Source organism: Podarcis filfolensis (genome assembly GCF_964270895.1).
Source record: "Podarcis filfolensis genome assembly, chromosome: 2".
NCBI lineage: Eukaryota > Metazoa > Chordata > Lepidosauria > Squamata > Lacertidae > Podarcis > Podarcis filfolensis.
The window spans coordinates 26,581,196-26,602,384 of NC_139605.1; the positions used below are offsets into that span (position 1 = coordinate 26,581,196).

Sequence of the window (21,189 nt, forward strand, 5' to 3'; positions counted from 1 at the left end):
TACATAATAAAAATAAAAAATAACCCAATAGCCCCCCTCCCACAACAGGGAGGCCAGATTCAAGGGAGGACAGGGCTCCTGCACCTTTAGTTAGAACCTGCCAAAGCCTCACAAAATAGTGCGGGTCAGCTATCAGGGATCATTTCTAGGGAATGCCTGCGCGGGAGAAGCTGCCACGGTTTGAAAGCTGTGGGTGAAGCTACAACGAAGCGCCTTCCTTTCTGTACTTTTCCTCTGGAGGCGAAAGGGCAGCGCTGGAAGCCACGGCGAGGCACTTCCACAGGCTGGTTCGGGATCCCCGCTCAGGTGGGGGGGGGGGATTATGCTCTGACAGGAATCCCGCCCGAGCGAGCGAGGAAAAGGGGCCGAGGCTGCGCGCGACCCCGAAGCCAGGCTTTCGCCCCGAGGCGCCTTTCCGGCCCGGCTGAGGGGGAAGACCCGCTTCCCACCCCACACGGGCACCACGCCTCCCCGTGGCTTCCCGCCCGGGCTCCTCCTCGCTTCCCTCCTGCGAGGCTGCTCCGAGGCGCCGCGTGCACTCGGGCGCTGACACCGGGCGACCCGGAGGGAGCACAAGGTAAGAAGAGCAGCGCCGCCCCAGGCTCCGGGGGCTACGCGCTCCCGCAGGCGAAGGCGCCGAGCCCGGGACGGAAAAAGCGCGCCAAACTTCTTCGGGAGTTTGGGTAGCAAAGGAGTGCGCTCGTGTGCATCGTGGACGGTGCTTGCGTGCGCGCCCTATGCCAGCGTGTCTGCTTCCGTGTGCCTGGTGGGGAGGGCGTCGCGCGCGCGCGCTATTTATCCTCCTCGGATATCGGGGAAGCTTGAGAAATTTATTACTTTGCATTTATACGTAGCAGCTGTTGCTGGCCCGGTGCGTCTAGAAGCAGGAATCCTGCGCAGACACTTACAAGGCCCTCCAGCCCCCCTCTTGCAGCGTGAATTTGAAATTTCAGTTGCCTCTTTGGTGGCCAGCTGTGTGACTCATTTACTGCCCAGCATTCCTGCAAGATATAAATAACTTTGAGCTTAAATTGACAATACGCACACATCATGTTAAGGGTAGTCACATGTTAAAGGAGGCCACTGGCTTCCACTGCCTGAATTGTGTATATCCTCTCTCCCTCCTATTCTACATCAATGCCACAAAAGGACATATTAAGCCATTTGGGGCAGTTTTTCTGAGGTATGAAAGCACGGTCTGATGTGCAGTTTGCCTATTCTGTGAGATGCAGCACGGTAATATGTGTGTGCTTTAACTGTGCAATCTGCACGCTGCCTCACACAAGTCTAAAATACAGAGAAATCGCACAGATGCATTTTGTACATATTAATTCACATGTGAAGGGACCATGTCCTACGTAAGTGTGCTGTGCAATGTATTTTCTGTATGCATCTGCATTCCTTGCGGAGAAGTTTGCGTATGTGATTGTGTATTGGTCTCCTTCCCAAACAATGGCAGCTCAGGACACAGGGCCAGAAATAACATGCATATTGCTGTCACGTCAGAGCACATAATGCTGATTGCATTTATTACAGAACACCCTCCCCCCGGCTTGGCTTAACATATTTAGTAGAATGAAATCATATGAGGCCTTCCTCTGGTGACATATGCCATGACTGTGTGAGAAAACAAAACAAAAAAAAAAAAACAGTGGAAGCAACGCTTGGGAAAAGCTGAATAGATTGTATCAGATTCCTGCCTCAGTTTACAGCTTTAGTCGGCTACCTTTGTTCAAGAAGAGTTCCTAGAGACAAAGAACTAGTTTTAACATGGCTTCTGGTCTTAAGTAATAACCACCTCTGAAGTTAATTACTTTAAAGGGATTTTTTTTAAAAAAAACCTTGATGCTTATATAGAAAAGGCCAGCTAGCTAGTAAGTTGCCTGCAGGAATCTAGAATTAACTTCTATGGGCTTTATGGGTACAAAAAAAGAAAAGAAATCCGAAGGCACTCAAATCAACTACAATTTTGCCATTAGCTTAAGTAGAGCTTAACATTGGCTTTAAATATTTATATCTTACCTACCAAATGTAGCTTTTGAGGTGGCTTGCTACTGTTTCTTTTAAAATCAGTAACAGTATATAAAAACCAGTACTAAATCATCCAATATAATAGTCTTCAGCGGATTAAAAAGAACAGGAAACTTCATTTTTAAAAACACAATTAAAGCCCTAGGTATATAGCATTTTCTTTTAAAAAAAAAACCTGGTGCCAAGTAAATTTTACAAAGATGGATTTCCACAGATGAGGTGCCATCATAGAAAAGGTGCCTCTCTCCATTAGCTACCCAGTTGGAAGCACCCAGAACCCAGTGAGGTCCTTAATGGTTGGGCAGCCTCAAAGTAGGGAAGGCAGTCCTTAAGATACTCAGCCCATTTATAGCTCAGGGTGGATCACAGCATAAAAGTACAAAATAGAACACCAAATACATAATAAGAACAAGAGCGGGAGTTCTGTTTTGCACTATATATAAATTAGGCCTTTAGTGTTGTGCCATCTACTCTTTGGGATTCCCTCCCATTAAATATTAGACAGGCGCCATCTAAGTTGTTTTATTCGGCATGTACTGAAGACCTTCTTCCAACAAGCTTTTAAAATACAGCCGTACTTTGGTTCTCTAACAGAATGTGTTCTGGGAGTCTGTTTGACTCCTGGAACCATTTGAAAACCAAAGCACAGCCCTGCAGCCAATCAGAAGCCACGCCGGACGCCTGGCTTCTGAAAATCGTTCAAAAACCAGAATACTCACTTCTGGGATTTGATCATTCGGGAGCTGATTTGTTTGGGAGCCAAGGCGTTTGAGATCTGAGGTATGACTGTAGAAGCTTCTTTCCCAGTTTGTAACTATTGCAGATGTTGTTGTTTTTTTAAATTATTGTTTGTGTTTGCCACCCTGGGCTCCTTTGGGAGTAAATAACATTAAAAAAGCAATAACATTACCGAGATTGTAACACGTCAACCCACATATAAATAATTCATTTTCTTAGAAATCATAATCATCAGTTTGATTATGTGGGTTTTGGCTGTATCGTGGAAAGAGGTAACAGTGAGATCCCATCCCATCCATGTTTGTCAACAAACTCCAGTGAAAGAAGCCTGACAAGCATAGGCAGGTAAACGTTTCCTAAGATAAGATTTCCAGAAATACCTGTTGTGCCTCTTGATTTATTTATTTAATAATAATAATAAGAAGAAGACCAAGATGAATGAGAAAGGGAGATTGGGTAATAATGTGTGTGAGAGTTGAGTTAACTATATGTGGGAATCTGATAAAAGACTGTGAGTGTGCACTTTGTTTTTCAGGGCTTCCAGAAAAAAGGGAATTACAGGGAATTAACTTAACCTTGACATGCCACTTCCAGCAGACACAAGCCAAGCCTATACCCCTCCAGATGGAGGATGGGGATGGGCAGTGGTCTTTGGAGCATTCATATCCATTGGATTTTCATATGCTTTCCCCAAAGGCATAGCAATCTTCTTCAAAGAAATCCAAGATTTCTTTGGTACGTCATACAGTGAGATTGCATGGGTGTCTTCAATTATGTTGGCTGCTACCTACGGTGGAGGTGAGTAAAACCAGAACAAAATGCTTTGATTTGACTTGGGAATGGAAGGTTTATCAACTCCACATTAACTTGAGAACAAGGGGCTGTTGGAATTACTTCAGGGGGGAAAATGCTCGTAATTGGTATGTGAATTTACTAGTACTCGTGATTCATCTGTGTTATTCTTCACATTGGGACATATTTTGAGAAACATAGAAAACAACCACATAATCATAGTCAAATTATTCAGAGCTGTCCTTAAGTAATCAGATGGGATTCTGTGTTGGTAGGGGTGCTAAGTTTTTGAACTTTACTGAAGCCCATGAAATAATAAAAAATGGGGAAATTAAGTTGTTGAGAATATAACATAATAGGTACTGAAGGGCAGCTTCATATAAATGCAAGAGGAGGAATTGTTTGCAAGGCACTACTGAGGTCAAATGTGCTTTGTAGTAATTACTTCATTTTATTTTAAAATACGTACCGATTTTCATTGCAGCAATAACAAAGTGATTCACAATATGAAATAACGCAGAAATTCAGCGAAGTTAAAATTATCTGTTAAAAAAGTTTTAAAAAATCAGAAGAGCAATTATTATCATTATATACGGTATGTATTTATTTATACCTCGCCTTTTTCCCCTGATGGGATTCAAGGTGGCTAACAGATAAAAAAGAACACAGCTAAAAACACCGACAAATCAATAATTTAAAAACAAGTAAACATTGATAGAATTGAAACTATCTACGTATATAAAATATGTTTAAAACATACAAATAATTACAATAAAAACAGCATGGCACCACCCTTTTAACTAAAAGCAGCCAATCCCAACAAGCCTGCTGGAACCAGAAAGTCTTCACTTGCAGGTGGATGAAGAACAAGGAGGGAGCCAGTCTGGCTTCTCTAGGGAGGGTGTTGCAAAATCCAAAGGCCCTTTCTGACACCCCCACCAAGCTTGACTGTGAGGGTGGTGGGACCAAGAGAAGGGCGTCCCCTGAAGACCTCAAAACCCAGGCAGGTTCAAATAAGAGAGTACAGTTTTTTAGATAGCATGGACCTTAGCTGTGTAGTGCTTTATAGGTCAAAGTTCCAGGCACTTTGAATTGTGCCTGGAAACAGACCAGTAGCCTGTTCTAATGAGGGAGTCATGTGCTCCCTATAACCAGTCCTGCTCAGCAATCTGGCTGCTGCTCTTTGAGCCAGCTGAAGTTTCTGAACGCTCTTCAAAGTGTAGAGCCCGCTACATTAATCAAAAGGGCGATAGAACGAATGCGCGTGTCACTGTGGCCAAATCTGATATCTCCAAGAATGCAGCTAGCACACTTTAACTGTGCAAATGCACTCCTGGCCATTGCAGAGACCTGGTCATCCATCCATGCTCAGGAGCATGCCCAAACTGCACACCTGTGTATACAGGGGGAGTGTTACCCCATCCAGCCCAGGCTGAATCCCCATTCTTTGTTCTGAGCAATAAGCAAGGATGTCCGGGACTGGTACCTAACTGAGTTCCTTTTCAATAGTGCTCTCAAAAGAATCACTGTATTTTGGGCATAGATTTTGCTGTTGTGCAAAACTGCAAAATTCTCAGTTTGCAATGTAAATAATTAGTTGATGTCATTGATATGTGCCAAGGGCCAGGGTGTGGTCTCATAGGACAGTGTACCCAAGTTACATTTCAGCCTCTGTTCTTCATCGGAAAAATGGGACTGATGCTATGCCACTTCATAGAAACACAGTGAGAAGGCTTTGTAAAAAACATTTTGTACCACTAAAATCTTACACGAATTAACTACAGTGTCATCTTGCCTACCTTTGAAAATATTGAAATGGTTAGGTATTCTTTGCAAAAGTATTATTTTCAGCTACTAAAGCTCTCAATTTATTTCAAGAATCGCGATACCTGCAGCCATTTTCTCTGTTGCGCAAGGTGTTTTTCAGCATGTTTAGAAAAATACAGATTTCAGATTTTACTTTTCTTCTTTAGGCTTTTGGAAAACCTAAAGAAAATGGGATTGTTCATTTGCCATGTGGCTCTTACCACAAAATGATATTACCTTGGAGTGCAGGGTGTGTTTATGATTGTATTTAATTGCTTGCACCAGCAAGAATGAGTTTTCTCCAAATCCCTGTGTTATGTTTTTCTGTAGCGTTGCGTGTGCTGGTATGTCATTGCAAGACTGTGTCTACAAAGCTCATTTCATCTTGTTCAAAGTGTGTTTTCTTCAAGGTTGCAACAAATTCAGTTCACTTTCTTCTGACTTTTCCCCTTTTAACATTTTTATTGCAACATTCATTATTTCTGCCACCCTTTTGGGCCTCTTAAAGGTGCTATCTAGTATCCAACAATAAACTGCAAGATAAACAGAAATTGTTATAGTTCTGTTTAAGGACAATATGATATGAAGCACAGGGAACCTAAAAACAGCTGGTTTAAGCATTATTTTTTTTAATATAGATTTAAGAGACCTTGGTAATGCAACAGGGCACTGTGGAGTTAATGTTTGATTAAAGAGATTGTTCCAATTCTATGCAGCAATCTGTTCCGAAGCCAGAAATCTAGGATGATGCAGTTATATCCACAGAGGGTTATTGCGTGTGTAGAACATATAAAGTGGGGATGGATTATTTGTGTTTCCTCTTACCCTGGGTACATTGACCCTGAACCCGTGACCAGAATCTGCACTTGAAAATAGGCTTCCCTGTGCTTGCCGCTGTAGCAAGAGTGCAAAGAGCAGCTGGGCCAGGGGCACCAACATTTCTATGTGCGTGACTCTCTTTGTCAGTCCTTCCCCCATCCACAATCCTGCCCCTGTTGCCTAGGTCTGATCACATTTTAAGCAGGAAAGGGCAGGGCAGGCAGAGGGAATCAGTGAGTGCACTGGTAGAGGCTTCTTGGTGTGTGCAAAAGTTTCCTGAATTTGATTGATGATGTTGAATAGAGTACCTGGAGTCACAACTCGCTTCCTCCAGAGCATCATGCTGCTTCTTCTTATTCTTCTTTGGTGATCACTTGTAACCGAGTAAGATTGTCTTCCATAAACACGGTTTTAACAATGAGTCCGTAAGTGACTGTGGAGGCCAATTCTGGATCCTCTCGTCCTTCCACAGTGGGGACATTGGTTTCCAGGCGGGAGTTGATCACGGTGTGGATTTGCCAAGCGTCGTAGCATGTTTCTCCCTTGCGTCCTGAGTTTGAGTGTCTTCACCAGTGTGGTGTAGTGGTTAAGAGCGGTAGACTTGTAATCTGGGGAACCGGGTTCACGTCTCCGCTCCTCCACATGCAGCTGCTGGGTGACCTTGGGCTAGTCACACTTCTCTGAAGTCTCTCAGCCCCACTCACCTCACAGAGTGTTTGTTGTGGGGGAGGAAGGGAAAGGGGAATGTTAGCCACTTTGAGACTCCTTTGGGTAGTGATAAAGCGGGATATCAAATCCTAGCTCTTCTTCTTCTTCAAAGCCCATGATACCTTTGGTAAAGGCTGTTCTCCAACTGGAGCACTGGCCCAAAAGCCAGAAGTCAGGCAGAAACTGTTGAACATTTCATGTGTATTTCAGGGAGCCAAGGAGAGGCAAACAGCAATTCTCCATTTGCTCTGAATGAAGTATCAAATCAAATGTTTAATTTTCAAAAATAGTCATTAGACTCTTGGTTGTTTTAGGGCCTGTATTTGGTTATCATACCTAGATTAGTGCATTAGGCCTTGAAACCCCTGCACTGTGACTGGTTATTACTCAATGGCTTCAATATACAATATGCTTGTATTTCCATGCTATAAGTAGGGGCAGACTTCTGTAATATTTCATAATACGGTGCACTGTGCAAAGCCAAAATTTGGTGCCCCCAAACGGATCTTCTCAATTTTGGGCCACTCGGCTCAGCACCCTGTGGAGGGGAACCGCCCGCACCGCCCAAAATACAGTGTTGCTATAAGAGAGCCAGCGTGGTGTAGTGGTTAAGAGCGGGAGACTCGTAATCTGGTGAACCGGGTTCGTGTCTCCACTCCTCCACATGCAGCTGCTGGGTGACCTTGGGCCAGTCACACTTCTCTGAAGTCTCTCAGCCCCACTCACCTCACAGAGTGTTTGTTGTGGGGGAGGAAGGGAAAGGGGAATGTTAGCCACTTTGAGACTCCTTTGGGTAGTGATAAAGCGGGATATCAAATCCTAGCTCTTCTTCTTCTTCAAAGCCCATGATACCTTTGGTAAAGGCTGTTCTCCAACTGGAGCGCTGGGCCCTTTAGGCTCCAGGCAAAAACATTCCTCTTATGCCAGGCCTTTGGATAATTAAATAATCCATGGTCTTTTAAACTTGTGTATGTGCAGGATATTGTTTTTGTTTGTTACTGTTATATATTTTTGAGTTTTTATATTGTAAACAGCCCTGTGATCCTTGGATGAAAGGTGGTATAGAAATCAAACAAATAAGCAAATAATCCATGAGACTTGGACTGTTCAGAAAAAGCAGAGAGAGGTCTGCACTGCTGCGATGCTAAATTAGCATAAACTCTGTAGTGCAAGAAGCAGCGTCACAACGTAAGGAGAATTCAACATTTTGCACAACATTTAATCAGTGACTTCCCCCCAAAATGACCACGAGGAAGCTTCTTCAAAGACCAGTTGTCATGTGGGGGAGGTTTTTGATGGGGTGGTAGCTGTGATCCCAACACATATTGCCCTGCCTCTGCATGACAATTAGGATTAGGGGACAAAAGCTGTTGCTGACATTTTCTAAGCTTGTTTGCCATTTGGGGCCAATGAGGTGAAACACCTGGGGAGGGGACAAGAAAAAAGGGGGGGAGCGCACAAACAAACAAAGAAGCAGGAAGATTGTCATTACCCCACACTCTGTTTGTTTGTTTTTCTCTAAGAGAAAAAGTGAACAGGTGATGAATGGGTAATAGGAGCGTCCTATGTTCCCATAGGTAAAGGTAAAGGTACCCCTGCCCGTACGGGCCAGTCTTGCCAGACTCTAGGGTTGTGCGCTCATCTCACTATATAGGCCGGGAGCCAGCGCTGTCTGCAGACACTTCTGGGTCACGTGGCCAGCGTGACAAGCTGCATCTGGTGAGCCAGCGCAGCACATGGAACGCCGTTTACCTTCCCGCTGGTAAGCGGTCCCTATTTATCTACTTGCACCCGGAGGTGCTTTCGAACTGCTAGGTTGGTAGGCGCTGGGACCGAATGACGGGAGCGCACCCCGCCGCGGGGATTCGAACCGCCGACCATGCGATCAGCAAGTCCTAGGCACTGAGGTTTTACTCACAGCACCACCCGCGTCCCATACCCTTTATCAAAACAACTGGGCCCATTCTCCTTTACTTTGGAATGCACTTCTGAATGCTCAGTCCATTGAAAGTAATGCAATGTGGAGCAATGGTGTCCTCATTCAGGATATGTTTCCTGAAGCAGTGACAGCAAAGCAGTGAAGCGATGTCTGCAAGTAGGCATACGGCCATTGTTGAGATGCCTGAAATGACAACCTTCACAACAAAAATTCAACATAGCACTTCACTGTAGAGAAAGAGCTTTCACAAATGCTAGAAGAAGAGGAGGAGGAGGAGTTTGGATTTGATATCCCACTTTATCACTATCCGAAGTCTCAAAGCAGCTAACATTCTCTTTTCCCTTCCTCCCCCACAACTAACACTTTGTGAGGTGAGTGGGGCTGAGAGACTTCAGAGAAGTGTGACTGGCCCAAGGTCACCCAGCAGCTGCATGTGGAGGAGTGGAGACACGAACCCGGTTCACCAGATTACGAGTCTCCCGCTCTTAACCACTACACCACGCTGGCTCTCTTATAGCAACACTGTATTTTGGGCGGTGCAGGTGGTTCCCCTCCACAGGGTGCTGAGCCGAGTGGCCCAAAATTGAGAAGATCCGTTTGGGGGCACCAAATTTTGGCTTTGCACAGTGCGCCGTATTATGAAATATTACAGAAGTCTGCCCCTGCTTATAGCATGGAAATACAAGCATATTGTATATTGAAGCCATTGAGTAATAACCAGTCACAGTGCAGGGGTTTCAAGGCCTAATGCACTAATCTAGGTATGATAACCAAATACAGGCCCTAAAACAACCAAGAGTCTAATGACTATTTTTGAAAATTAAACATTTGATTCGATACTTCATTCAGAGCAAATGGAGAATTGCTGTTTGCCTCTCCTTGGCTCCCTGAAATACACATGAAATGTTCAACAGTTTCTGCCTGACTTCTGGCTTTTGGCCTTGTGTTTTCCCCCCTCAACATCATATAATGTGGCATTATATATCTACCTGCAAACAAATGAATATGCGCAGCTATGGTATATTTTCTCAGCAAGGCTCCTCATTTTTTTTAAAAAAAGAATTTGTATGTATTGCTGTAAGATAATACAGGAGAAAAACAACTATGGTGAATAAGTGCCATAACGCGAGTGATGCAATTTTGCGCTGATTTATGCCAGCTGATGCTGGTTTGTCTTTGAGTGCTGTGCTGGGTGGAGGAGAAACTGATTTTCGGTCTGATAATACAGTAATAGCTTTCATTTGCAGATAGCATAGATGTGCTTGCCTTCATTTCTTCTTCATGATCCTCATTACAGAGGCACTCTGCCGTTGGACGTCACTGTTTGCATGGCGTGCTATCTGCTCCGCCTTTGTTTTCGAACAAGGCAGAACAAATCTATTTGCCTGAAGCTATTTTCACAAGCAGCATTTGAAGTGATGTGCAAATCATTAGGGGACCTAATGTTAACCATTGCGAGCTTTGTTGAGGATATATAGTCCTAAGCCATGGCTACATTTGATGAAAGCTGAGAAATTTGTATCCACTTGGGGAGGAGGAAGGCTGTCTCCCAGTTTGCAAGCCGGAGTTTGCAATGTTAACATCTTCATTGGGCTCACCTGTAAGATCAGCGAGGAATTGAAGGGCACTGGAGCTTAAAAAAAAAGCATTGTGTTCTGTACGCTGCCTGGGATCTTCACTCTGATGAAAAGCCATTTTGAAGTCTGTTGGGACTCCACACAATGGTTGTGATGCTGTGTGGGGAACTGGAGAGGAGTCGGCAACCTCCCCAGGTTCAAGCAGCAGTGCTTTCCATTCGCACGTGGGGCACTTTATATCGAAGCCATTCACTAGTGTAATTAACATTGTTGAACAATATCAAGTCTTGTGTTGAACCTCAGAAAGTTTCAGAAAGTTCTCAGATTCATTTAACTTTCATCACATGAACAATTCTATTGAAATCATGGGACTAATCACAAGTTGAGTATTAAAAACAAACAAACAAAGTCTGTTCACCACTGTTCCCACTCTAGGGGTTTTTCTTCAGCTTGTCTCTTCCCCCTTTTAAATGCTATGTTCCTAGCCTTCATGGTCTCAGAGAACAATTTGCAAACATGTGGCATTGTTGGCTAAAGCGATGGCATATTAAAGGGGACCAGAGTTACCTTCTAAGCGCCAGAAAGTGAAATTTATGGAACTAGTGGTTTTCAGTTTCTTTTCGTACCGATCTATCCCAGTTCATGGGGTCTGAACTGGCAGGGACTGATGAGGAACAAGACCTTGGGGTCATAGTGGATGGTTTGATGAGGAAGATGTCGACCCAGCATGTGGCAGATCCTGTACTAGGGATCGTTAGGAAAGCAGTTGAAAATTAAAAAAATGTTAATATCATAACTTTTAGAACTCTATGGTGCAACCACATTTGGAATAGCGTCTCCTGTCTGAGTCATTTCACCTCAAAAAGGAGATGGTGGCATTGGGAAAAGTTCAGAAAAGAGAGAGCAGAATGATCAAGGGAATGGGGCAATTCCCCTATGAGGAAGTTTGGGACTTTTTAGTATAGTTAAAAGGAGGCATGATAGAAGTTTATAAAATTATAAATGGTGTAGAGAAAGTGTATAGAGAAAAGTTTTTCTCTGTATCACATGACACTATAATTCGTGGACATCTAATGAAGCTAAATGTTGAAAGGTTCAAGAAACGTACAAAACTACTTCTTCATGCTGTGCATAAGCTACAGAATTTGCTCCCACAGGATGACTATGAACTTGATGGATCTAGAAGAGCATTGGAGACATTCATAAGGCTACCAGTGCCTACTGATGGCTATACTTTGCCTCCATTGTTCTAGTCAGTAACCTTCTGAATACTAATTTCTGGAAACCATAGAGAGGTAGAGTGCTGTTGTGCTTGGCTCCTGCATGTGAGAACAGGATGCTGGACTTAAGTCTGTATCAAATCTCTATGGTAAAAAAGGAATTCTTCTTCCAGATTCACAAAGATTCTCCTGCAGGCTTAATAAAGGTCAGTCACAGGGCGGCTGTGTTTCTTGTAACATGTACTTCTGCCCTAACAAAGGAATGTCTTTGCGAACAATGTTCTGTAAAGGAAAAACAACTAGCTTCTGCAATCCTGTACATACTTACCTGGACCAGATGAACCTTATGGTCCCTTCCAACTTCACCATTCTATGATTGTATGAACTAAATCAGGTTTACTTTTGAGCAGACATTTTCAGGATTGCACTGTCAACCAAGCAAACTTAATTTTGGAGTTTTCAGTCTCAAGCAAGGAACATATTCTCAGACATTGGGCTGTAGGTCACTCTGCTCCACCTAGGAAGCTGGAAGCTGACAGCTGACCTTGAGCATTTTCATCCAAAACTTCATAACTATGCTTTATTATTCAGCTGCTACTATAAATTACAGTGGCAGGTACAGAAAGCCCATTCTAACCGGGGCATAAATAAAGCATTAAAATAATGCACCTCATTCTTTAGCCCACTGAAAGATGTGTCTGAGGATTCAGCTTAGCGTTCAGAGATCTGCTTCAAGTTCCACTGACATTAAAGGTAAAACAGTGAATATTTGCAGATCAAAATGACACATTTGTTTTATTTAATGCATATTTGGAATTTTGCTACTCCAGGTATACATTTCTGCTGCCTGTACTAAAAAAAAATTATATGGGCATTCCTAATTCCCTTATAATTGATATGTACATTTATTCATATTTGAAAGCTGAAAACATATTTTTAAAATACACAGACAAACACACATTAAGTACACAATTCAATCCCATGTCAAATACTTGGACAGTCTAGGGATTTGAACAGGAAATTTCAACAGGAAGTTCTGTAAGCAAAAGTTGGATTGCACCCTTAATTTTAAAAGACAAATGTTTAAACATAATAGTTTTTTTTTTGTTTTTGCTTTATTATAATACTGCATTTCCTTTGCTTTTGTATGCAAATCCAAGTTTTGGTTTGCAACAGTAGTGTCTGGAATCTGATTTTTTTAAAAAAAATTAAGTCATTTAGGTAAGTTTCTTACCTAACACAGTTATGATTAACAATAACAATAGCACTATCAATTCAGGTGAAATGTTCCTGTGTTTTGACGCTGCACTACAAACCATAATTTTGCCTTTCACTGTGGCTATCGAGGTCGCTGGACAGGAATATAACAGAGCTGTGATAGACTTAAAATATAATATGAACTAGCAGTGGAGAGGAAGGTTAACTCTTTGCAATCATGCAGGGCTGTAGCTAGGGGGTGTTTCCCACTCTCTCTTTAAGAAGCCCAGTGGGAAAAGCTCCAAATTGTATGTGTTGATTATTAAGGAGCATAGCAAAAAACAGGAACTGGCCCAAGCAAGTGGAGTCTGACTCTGTTCATATACTTTTTTCCTTCTTCCCACAGTTCTGCACCTTCTTCCTCTAAACCTTTCCTTCCTCTCTGGCTTCTTGCTCCCCACACATGAGCCGCTCATAGACCAGATCAAACAACTGTCTTCTAAGTAGGGTTGGCACTAGGGATGGTGTTCACTGCTGTGTCTCTGCTTGTTTAGTGCCCGTGGTTCTCATCATGCTGGTTTGCTTTGTGCTAATACTTGGTCTTCTTTAGTAGTATGGGCTTGGCCCATAGCGGGTATATAGACCACGGACTTGACTGCTGTTGAGCTTTAGCCTGTTGAGGTCTAGCACAAAAATATTGTGACTGATTTTGACTCCACTGGAAATCATCTGGCCCCAGGATACACAACACTGACATAGGAGAATGGTGTATTTTTAAAACTTCTTTTTATATTGTATATTCTGTATTCCGTAGTAAGATATGCAGCTGCTTTGAGGCTGTTAATTCCGCCTCCACAAATAAATAGCATTTGATATTCTACATTATTATTTAAATCCCGCCTCCAGTCCCCTGCACCTGAACCAGCCCACCTCCCCATGGGATCATTTTGTTGCCTTCAGGCAGTGAGTTAAGCAGAGCTTATGAGGTTAAACTGGGAGAATGAGAACAGTGGTGACAATTTTGGAGTTAAGAATTTATTGAAGACTGCTCATGTGCTCTTGCATTTAAAGCAGGAGATCAGTTTGTGCACAAATGTGCAAGCTCCACCAGAGCTTGCACTTCTCACTATTAATTAACTTTATCCCTGGTCAGCGCTGCCACTAATTTTTACCTAGCATGCTGTTACTGGATTCAGCGGAGACCCTGATTTCTTTAAGGCAAGACACATCTGTTCAGTTAAAGGTTGGAGACTGACAGAAACAATCTGGAGGCATGAGCGTAGCCAGGATTTTTTTTAGGGGGCAGAACCTCAGATTTGTATTGATATGTGTTGATTTGGGGGGGGGGCAGCTGCCCCCTGCCTTCCCCTTGGCCACACTCATGTCTGGAGGTGGACCGCTTTTAACATCATGGGCACTATTTAAAACAAGTGGTGTAAAAATGCAGGAACCTGAGTGATCTCATAGAAGTGCTATAATGAGATTGCACCTTCCAGACCTTATTCTAGTTGTTCAAGCCATTCATGCCTGTGTTTTATCATTCTATGATGTTTTTATTGTATTTCTGGTGTACGCTGCCACAATATTTTCATTATGAGTTGGTTTATAAATGCCCTTATAAACAAATGTTAGCGGGAGTGTATATTTTGCATGCAGAAGAACTCAAGTCCAATCTTTGGCAGTTTAAAGGGCCCAGTTAGCAAGTGGTGGTTAGCAGACAGCAGGCTGCTTGACATTTTGGAGAGCTGCCGTCAGCTAGGCAGACAATTAGTCTGACATGATCTAAGGCCGCTTCATATGTTCCAGAACAAATTCTGGACATTGAAAGACAAGCTCATATTTTCCGGTTGATAACGACCCAGGTTATTCACCTGCTTAATGGCAGGCTGGAGTTGGCATTATAGTAAGTAAAAGAACCTTTAGTCATCTCAGTCACCCATCCAGAGAAATTTGCACCCCCCCAGTTGCTAAACTCAAAACATGGAACATTTCCTTTCACGTTTTTTGGAAGAACATCCCCCCCAGCTTTTATTTCTGGCACAGTTATTAGTTAACTCTATGTCAGTGACAAAGAAATGGCAGTATCTCATTAACTTTTCAATGCTGGTGCTATTCATTCATCTGAAAATACACTAAAAATAATTGTGGTGACTTACTGCAAAAGGTGTGCAGATGATCTGCGGGCTGCCTTGACCACAGAATCATAGGTTTTGCATAACACACAATGCACTGGGCGATGCCCTACTTCTCAGCCTCTGCTCATTATCTGTTAGATGGGAATAATAGTCACCTACCTTAGCAATTTTTACAAATCCTACTATTCTGAATCAGCAACGTTTGTCAATAGAAACAAGCCTTTCCAACCACTCATGAGTTATTCATAGGTCAGTTGCCTTTGCAGGCAAATCTGCACTCTTTCTGCCTCTTGTCTACCAGAAATGACGCACTGGTATTATTTACATAATCACTCATCCTGGAGTCCAGGAGAGTTGAGCCAAGAGCATTTTGAAGGGCTCTTGAAAAGGATTCTCTTTCTGCTAAGACATTAACTCACCCTTCAATGTGTAAACAAATGAGAGGTTATGTCAAATTAAGAAGTTGCTACTCCCATACAAGGGACGCGGGTGGTGCTGTGGGTTAAACCACAGAGCCTAGGACTTGCTGATCAGAAGGTTGGCGGTTCGAATCCCCGCGACGGGGTGAGCTCCCATTGCTCGGTCCCTGCTCCTGCCAACCTAGCAGTTCGAAAGCACGTCAAAGTGTAAGTAGATAAATAGGTACCACTCCGGCGGGATGGTAAACGGCATTTCCGTGCCCTGCTCTGGTTTGCCAGAAGCGGCTTAGTCATGCTGGTCACATGACCTGGAAGCTGTACGACGGCTCCCTCGGCCAATAAAGTGAGATGAGTGCCGCAACCCCAGAGTCGGCCACGACTGGACCTAATGGTCAGGGGTCCCTTTACCTTTACCTTTACTCCCATATGTCTGATCCTGCAAAGAAGCCTTAACCAGACTCTTCCAATGATGAATAAAGGAGTATTGCACCAAAAAAAGCACTTTGCTAGGTTCCAATGCTAAATAAATGTCCATTAATGATGCAGCGATTGAAGCAGGAAGGCTATAGCTGCAATTCCCCAATCGGTAAACAGGGTTATACTGGTTTAAGTCCAGGCTCTTCATGCTCACTTGTTTGCAGAATACAGCTGTAAACCTTTCTCAGTAGGTCAAATCAGCACTAATTCCACTGAGTTGTAGCTTGCATACCTAGTAGGGCTCTTTTAGTACAGAGGCATTTCTTTCCCACCATGAAGTGGAACAGAGGGAAATGCCCATCACCAGGGACAAAATATTCTATCATATCTGTACATAGTTATCTATATAAAAATCCTGTAATAATCTAGCAAAGATCCACAACCAGGATCCTTCTTCAGCACCTACTCAGCAGTAAATCTCATTTGACAATGACCCCTCACAATGTATTCTTAGTGATTTCTGGCAATATTAACTCAGTTTTCATCATGGCTGATGCGTTACTGACAAATTGATCTCACCATTGCCCCTTAATTATATTATTTATTTTCTTTCATAAAAGTTATATACAGTGATACCTCGGGTTAAGAACTTAATTTGTTCGGGAGGTCTGTTCTTAACTGGAAACTGTTCTTAACCTGAGGTACCACTTTAGCTAATGGGGCCTCCCGCTGCCGCCGCACGATTTCTGTTCTCATCCTGAAGCAAAATTCTTAACCCGAGGTACTATTTCTGGGTTAGTGAAGTCTGTAACTGGAAGCGTGTGTAACCTGAAGCGTGTGTAACCCGAGGTACCACTGTACCAGTTGATTATTAAACAAAAAACGCAACCCTCAAAGTGGTTTTAATAAATAATTTAGTAATTAGCATGTTTCTGTGTCCCATGGTAGAAGTCACAAGAAGGAAGCTTTTAATAATAGGTATAATAGATTCCCCCCAAAGCCTCAGTAGCACTTTGCCTATATACCCTGGACAGGTTGGTGCTGCTGTTGCATTTTCAGCAGGGGAAACCGCATAGATTCAGGTGAGTGAACAAAGGATCACAATACAGGACTGAACAGCTGACATTATTGCACCTGAGCAAGGAATAGTTTCTGTGCCAAGCATATACAGTACCTGCCTGGAAGCCATACACCCGTGCTAAGAAATGCTAATCTCAAGTGCTGGAAGATGGATTGTGTTTACTCAGTGGCGAGGGAAATGTATTCTTGTGCACAGAATGACTTCCCATTATTATTGCTTCACATGCTATGAACGTATGAAGCTGTCTTTTCCCAAATCACATCATTGGTTATTTTAGCACAGTAGTTTTTACACCAACAAGCATCAGTCCTCTCTCCTCCCTTCCAGGCTCCTGACAGGAGTATTTCCCTGGCCCTCTCCTTAGATATGCTAAGGACTGAATCTGGGACCTTTTGCATACAGATCATGTGCTTTGCAACTGAGCTATGGCTCTTCCAGGTAATCCCTGGATCAAACTGAGCCCTGCATTTAATTCCAGCACTAGAAGAAGAAGAGGGGGGAAAAAACCATGCCAGGGTTTTTGTTTGTTTGCTTGCTTGCTTCCCTTCACTTTTTCATTCCTTTTCTCCTGTGACAGATGATTAATAGAATACATAGAATTCGAAAGGTCATTGAGAGGAAGGAGTGAAGTAGTCGGTTGTCTCACTGACTTGGACTGGGAACTGAAAAGAAGGCCAGTGCCTTTGGTTATTTCTGTCTGCAGAATACCCAGCACTAAAAACCCCACAACCAGTTCTTGAAGGCATGCAAACAAGTGTTCTTAGTGAGCTTGGGGTGTGAAGAGGAGCCAGAGTATTCCCTTTGCCCCCCCCCCTTAGAAAGAACCAGACAGCAGGCTGCTTGATGCCACTGATTGTTCTCAGATGGCATTTCTCCCTCTGCCCCCCCCCGCCCAGTTTTTGAAAGCTGTAGGCCGTATTGATAAAACCTTCAGCAGCTGTTGACTAGACCTCAGAGGCTACTTCCTCAGCTCTAAAACTTTTCAGGGGAATCTGTCAACGCTTCTGCCACTTCTGCGGCAAGGTCAAGACAAGCACATGGCAGCTTTATGAGTGTGCCAGATCCTTGCCAGCTGTTTCTCCTAGCTTCATTTTCACCTAACTCTCCTAATTAAGAAGCAGAAATATATGAATCCCCCCTTTCCTTTTAACAGTAAGAAAAGAAGACACTTAGCATGAAGGACGACCGCTGCCCCGCCCCAATTTTTTATTTATTTATTAAGGAGTATGGAATCAGGGCCTAAACCTGCACACAGTTATGATGATATGAACCACTCTTTTGATCTCTCTCCACCTGCTATCTATAGTGGCAGTTAGGCGTCATAAACAGCAAAGTGTCTTGTGACACTTTTTGAGATTAATAGATGCACTTGTGGAATAATCTTCCAGTAACTTGAGCCATGCTTCATCAAATGAATGAAATGCACTATTTCAGTTGGCAGATTATGCGAAATGACATTTCTGTTCAAAGCTGAAATTTATAGTGTAAGCTGAGTAAGCGTTTGCAACTTCTGCAATTGGTGATATTCCTAGCTGTGCCAATTATTGCTGTTGTGCATGGCCACCGTATCTCACTGACTTACACTTGAACCTTGCATGGAAATGCCACAGACCTATGGGACCTCCTGCATTTCATGGCCCTTTGGCCTCCCTCTTTCTATTTTCTCTCTTTCTCCATAGCTACAGCTAATATGGATAATCTGCCAACTGCGATAATAGGCTGTGAGCATTTGGTGAAGTAGGTTCTGATCTTATGCCAGACTCCTTTCGTTAGACCTTGTAAGTTCCACAAGGATCATTCCTGTTTTTCGTTGCGGCAGGTTAATGCAGCCGCTCATCCCGTGTTCGAAATCACGTTTTCATTTTCACAGAACAACTTTGCTTTCCTATTTCGTTGTGGTAGCTCTCATGTTACCTTGCTACAGTTGTTGCGACACCGAGATCATGTTCACTGAAGGATGCTTCTTTAAAAAAACGCCTTGCATTAAATTCCGGGTGATATGGTGTTACCCAAAAATTGTGTGTGACATTGTGCCTCCTGCCAGGAACCTATGGAAGAACCTGGGCATGACTATAGAGTTTTTTCAGGTATGGTTTGTTCTTCATGGAGGCAAAAAAATCAGGGGAGGGGGCAACAATGAATGGGTTAGGATATATGAGTGCACTGATAGCATATTTTCAACCACATAGCTTGTCCTTCTGGTTTGCAGATGGGAGGAGACCACGAGGCATCTGATGTACAGGGTTTGAATGTCATGAATGATCATACAGTGGTACCTCAGGTTAAGTACTTAATTCGTTCCGGAGGTCCGTACTTAACCTGAAACTGTTCTTAACCTGAAGCACCACTTTAGCTAATGGGGCCTCCTGCCGCCGCCGCACCGCCAGAGCACGATTTCTGTTCTCATCCTGAAGCAAAGTTCTTAACCTGAAGCACTATTTCTGGGTTAGTGGAGTCTGTAACCTGAAGCGTATGTAACCCGAGGTACCACTGTACTATGCCCCTGCAAAAAGCACCATGCAGCCATGCTCTTGCTAATAACCTGAGCATTATTGAATACTTTGAACGATTTTAACCAGTTTACCTTGAAAGAATATTTCCCCCCCAGAAAAATTTGTTTTGGGAATTCATTTTCCTACTTTGATTTTATTTATTTTTTAGGTCCCATCAGCAGCATTTTGGTGAACCGCTATGGTAGCCGACCGGTGGTCATATTCGGAGGCTTGCTATGTGGCATAGGGATGGTTTCTGCATCCTTCTGCACAAGCATTTTTCAACTGTACTTATGCGCTGGACTTATCACAGGTAATAATAAAACCTTTCTTTACTTTCCTTAGAATGATGGACACTGCAGATGTCTAATGAGGATATTTAAATCAGTCCTCACCAACGTGGTGCTCTCTGAGAGTGAGTGTGGTGTAGTGGTTAAGAGCGGTAGACTCGTAATCTGGTGAACCGGGTTTGCGTCCCCGCTCCTTCACATGCAGCTGCTGGGTGACCTTGGGCCAGTCACACTTCTCTGAAATCTCTCAGCCCCACTCACCTCACAGAGTGTTTGTTGTGGGGGAGGAAGGGAAAGGAGTTTGTTAGCCGCTTTGAGACTCCTTCAGGTAGTGATAAAGCGGGATATCAAATCCAAACTCCAGCTCCTCCTCCTCCTCCTCCTCCTCCTCCTCCTCCTCCTCCTCCTCTTCTCTGGACTGTCAGGGAACTGTCATCTGAGACGAAGGAGGTGAAAGGGCTCATGGAGGGTGAGAGAGACCACTCAGCGGAGGAGGGGACCAGCAGGGGGAGAAGTGGAGTTACAAGGGAAAGTGAGTCGGAGGGAGGGCTCAGAGATACTTCAAGCGAGAACAGTGGAGAGGTTTCAGGACCTCCCGTAGGGACACCCACTCCTCGGCGGAAACTGTCACGCCGAGAGTCCAGAAGACGCGTTTCCGTTAAGGAGCTTTTATGCTGGAAGAAGTTCCGTAAACGCCCACTGTCCGATTCAACGAGCGATTGATGGAGCCATGCTTAAGGAGCTCCATCACAGACAGAGGTTTGGGAACTTAGCCAAACTCTGAGGGATCAGGATTTTACGCACAAGCAGCTCACCATCCCATCACAGCAATCGGACAGTCCCTGAAAGCAGCTTGTGCAGAGAGGCATCATGAGCAACCCAGCCGGAGCCGGAGGAGCAGCAGGAGCTGGAGAAGGTCCAACTCTGGAAGAAAGGTACAGAGTTTTGGAACTCCAGCTAGCAATGCAAACGGCGAGGCTAGAAGAAAGGAGGGCGCAGGATGCAGAAAAGGCAAAAGGCGCTACACTAGCAAGAAAGATGCCAGGAATGGTGCAGAAGTTTGGGGGGGACCCCAGGAACTACCAAGCCTTTAGGACAGAGATGCAGTATGCTCTCGAACTGCAGTTTAACGACTTTCCCGATGAGGCATCGCGAGTGGCGTTTGTGATTGGCCATCTCGAAGGGGGGGCGAGAGACTGGGTCCGGCCCCTGATGGCAGGGAATAGTGACATGCTGAAGGACGCGAGGAAGTTTTTTCGCGCCATGGATTTGATGTTTTCCAGCGAGATTGAACAGGGACTGGTGCGCAGACAATTGATGGCTTGCAAACAGGGGAGCCGATCGGTTCGTGAGTACTGGACTGAGTTTACAATGTTGATACATAAATTGGGGTGGGACCTATCGGCGGAACCCATTCAAATGCTCTTTGAAGAGGGGCTTTCTTCGGCGGTGAAAGACGAACTTTCCCGGGCGTCCAGGGCGGAGTCTATGGACCAGCTGACCAAATCAGCGCTGACCATTGGAGCGC

At 43.9% G+C, this 21,189-nt stretch overlaps 1 protein-coding gene across 2 annotated transcripts in view; it reads left to right on the forward strand.

Moving 5' to 3' along the window:
- The first annotated feature begins 462 nt into the window (after positions 1–462).
- Positions 463–21,189, forward strand: part of LOC310756854 (monocarboxylate transporter 2-like) — a 33,907-nt gene continuing 13,180 nt past the window's right edge. Inside the window, exons 1-3 of one of the 2 annotated variants that reach the window (XM_083601713.1) lie at positions 463–577; positions 3,305–3,567; positions 19,541–19,684. In XM_083601713.1, the coding sequence (XP_083457839.1) occupies positions 3,351–3,567; positions 19,541–19,684 (361 nt within the window). In that variant the 5' untranslated portion in view covers positions 463–577; positions 3,305–3,350. Of the gene's footprint in view, positions 578–2,445; positions 2,812–3,304; positions 3,568–19,540; positions 19,685–21,189 lie in introns of those variants that run through there. The other variant, XM_083601714.1, reaches the window with a different exon arrangement.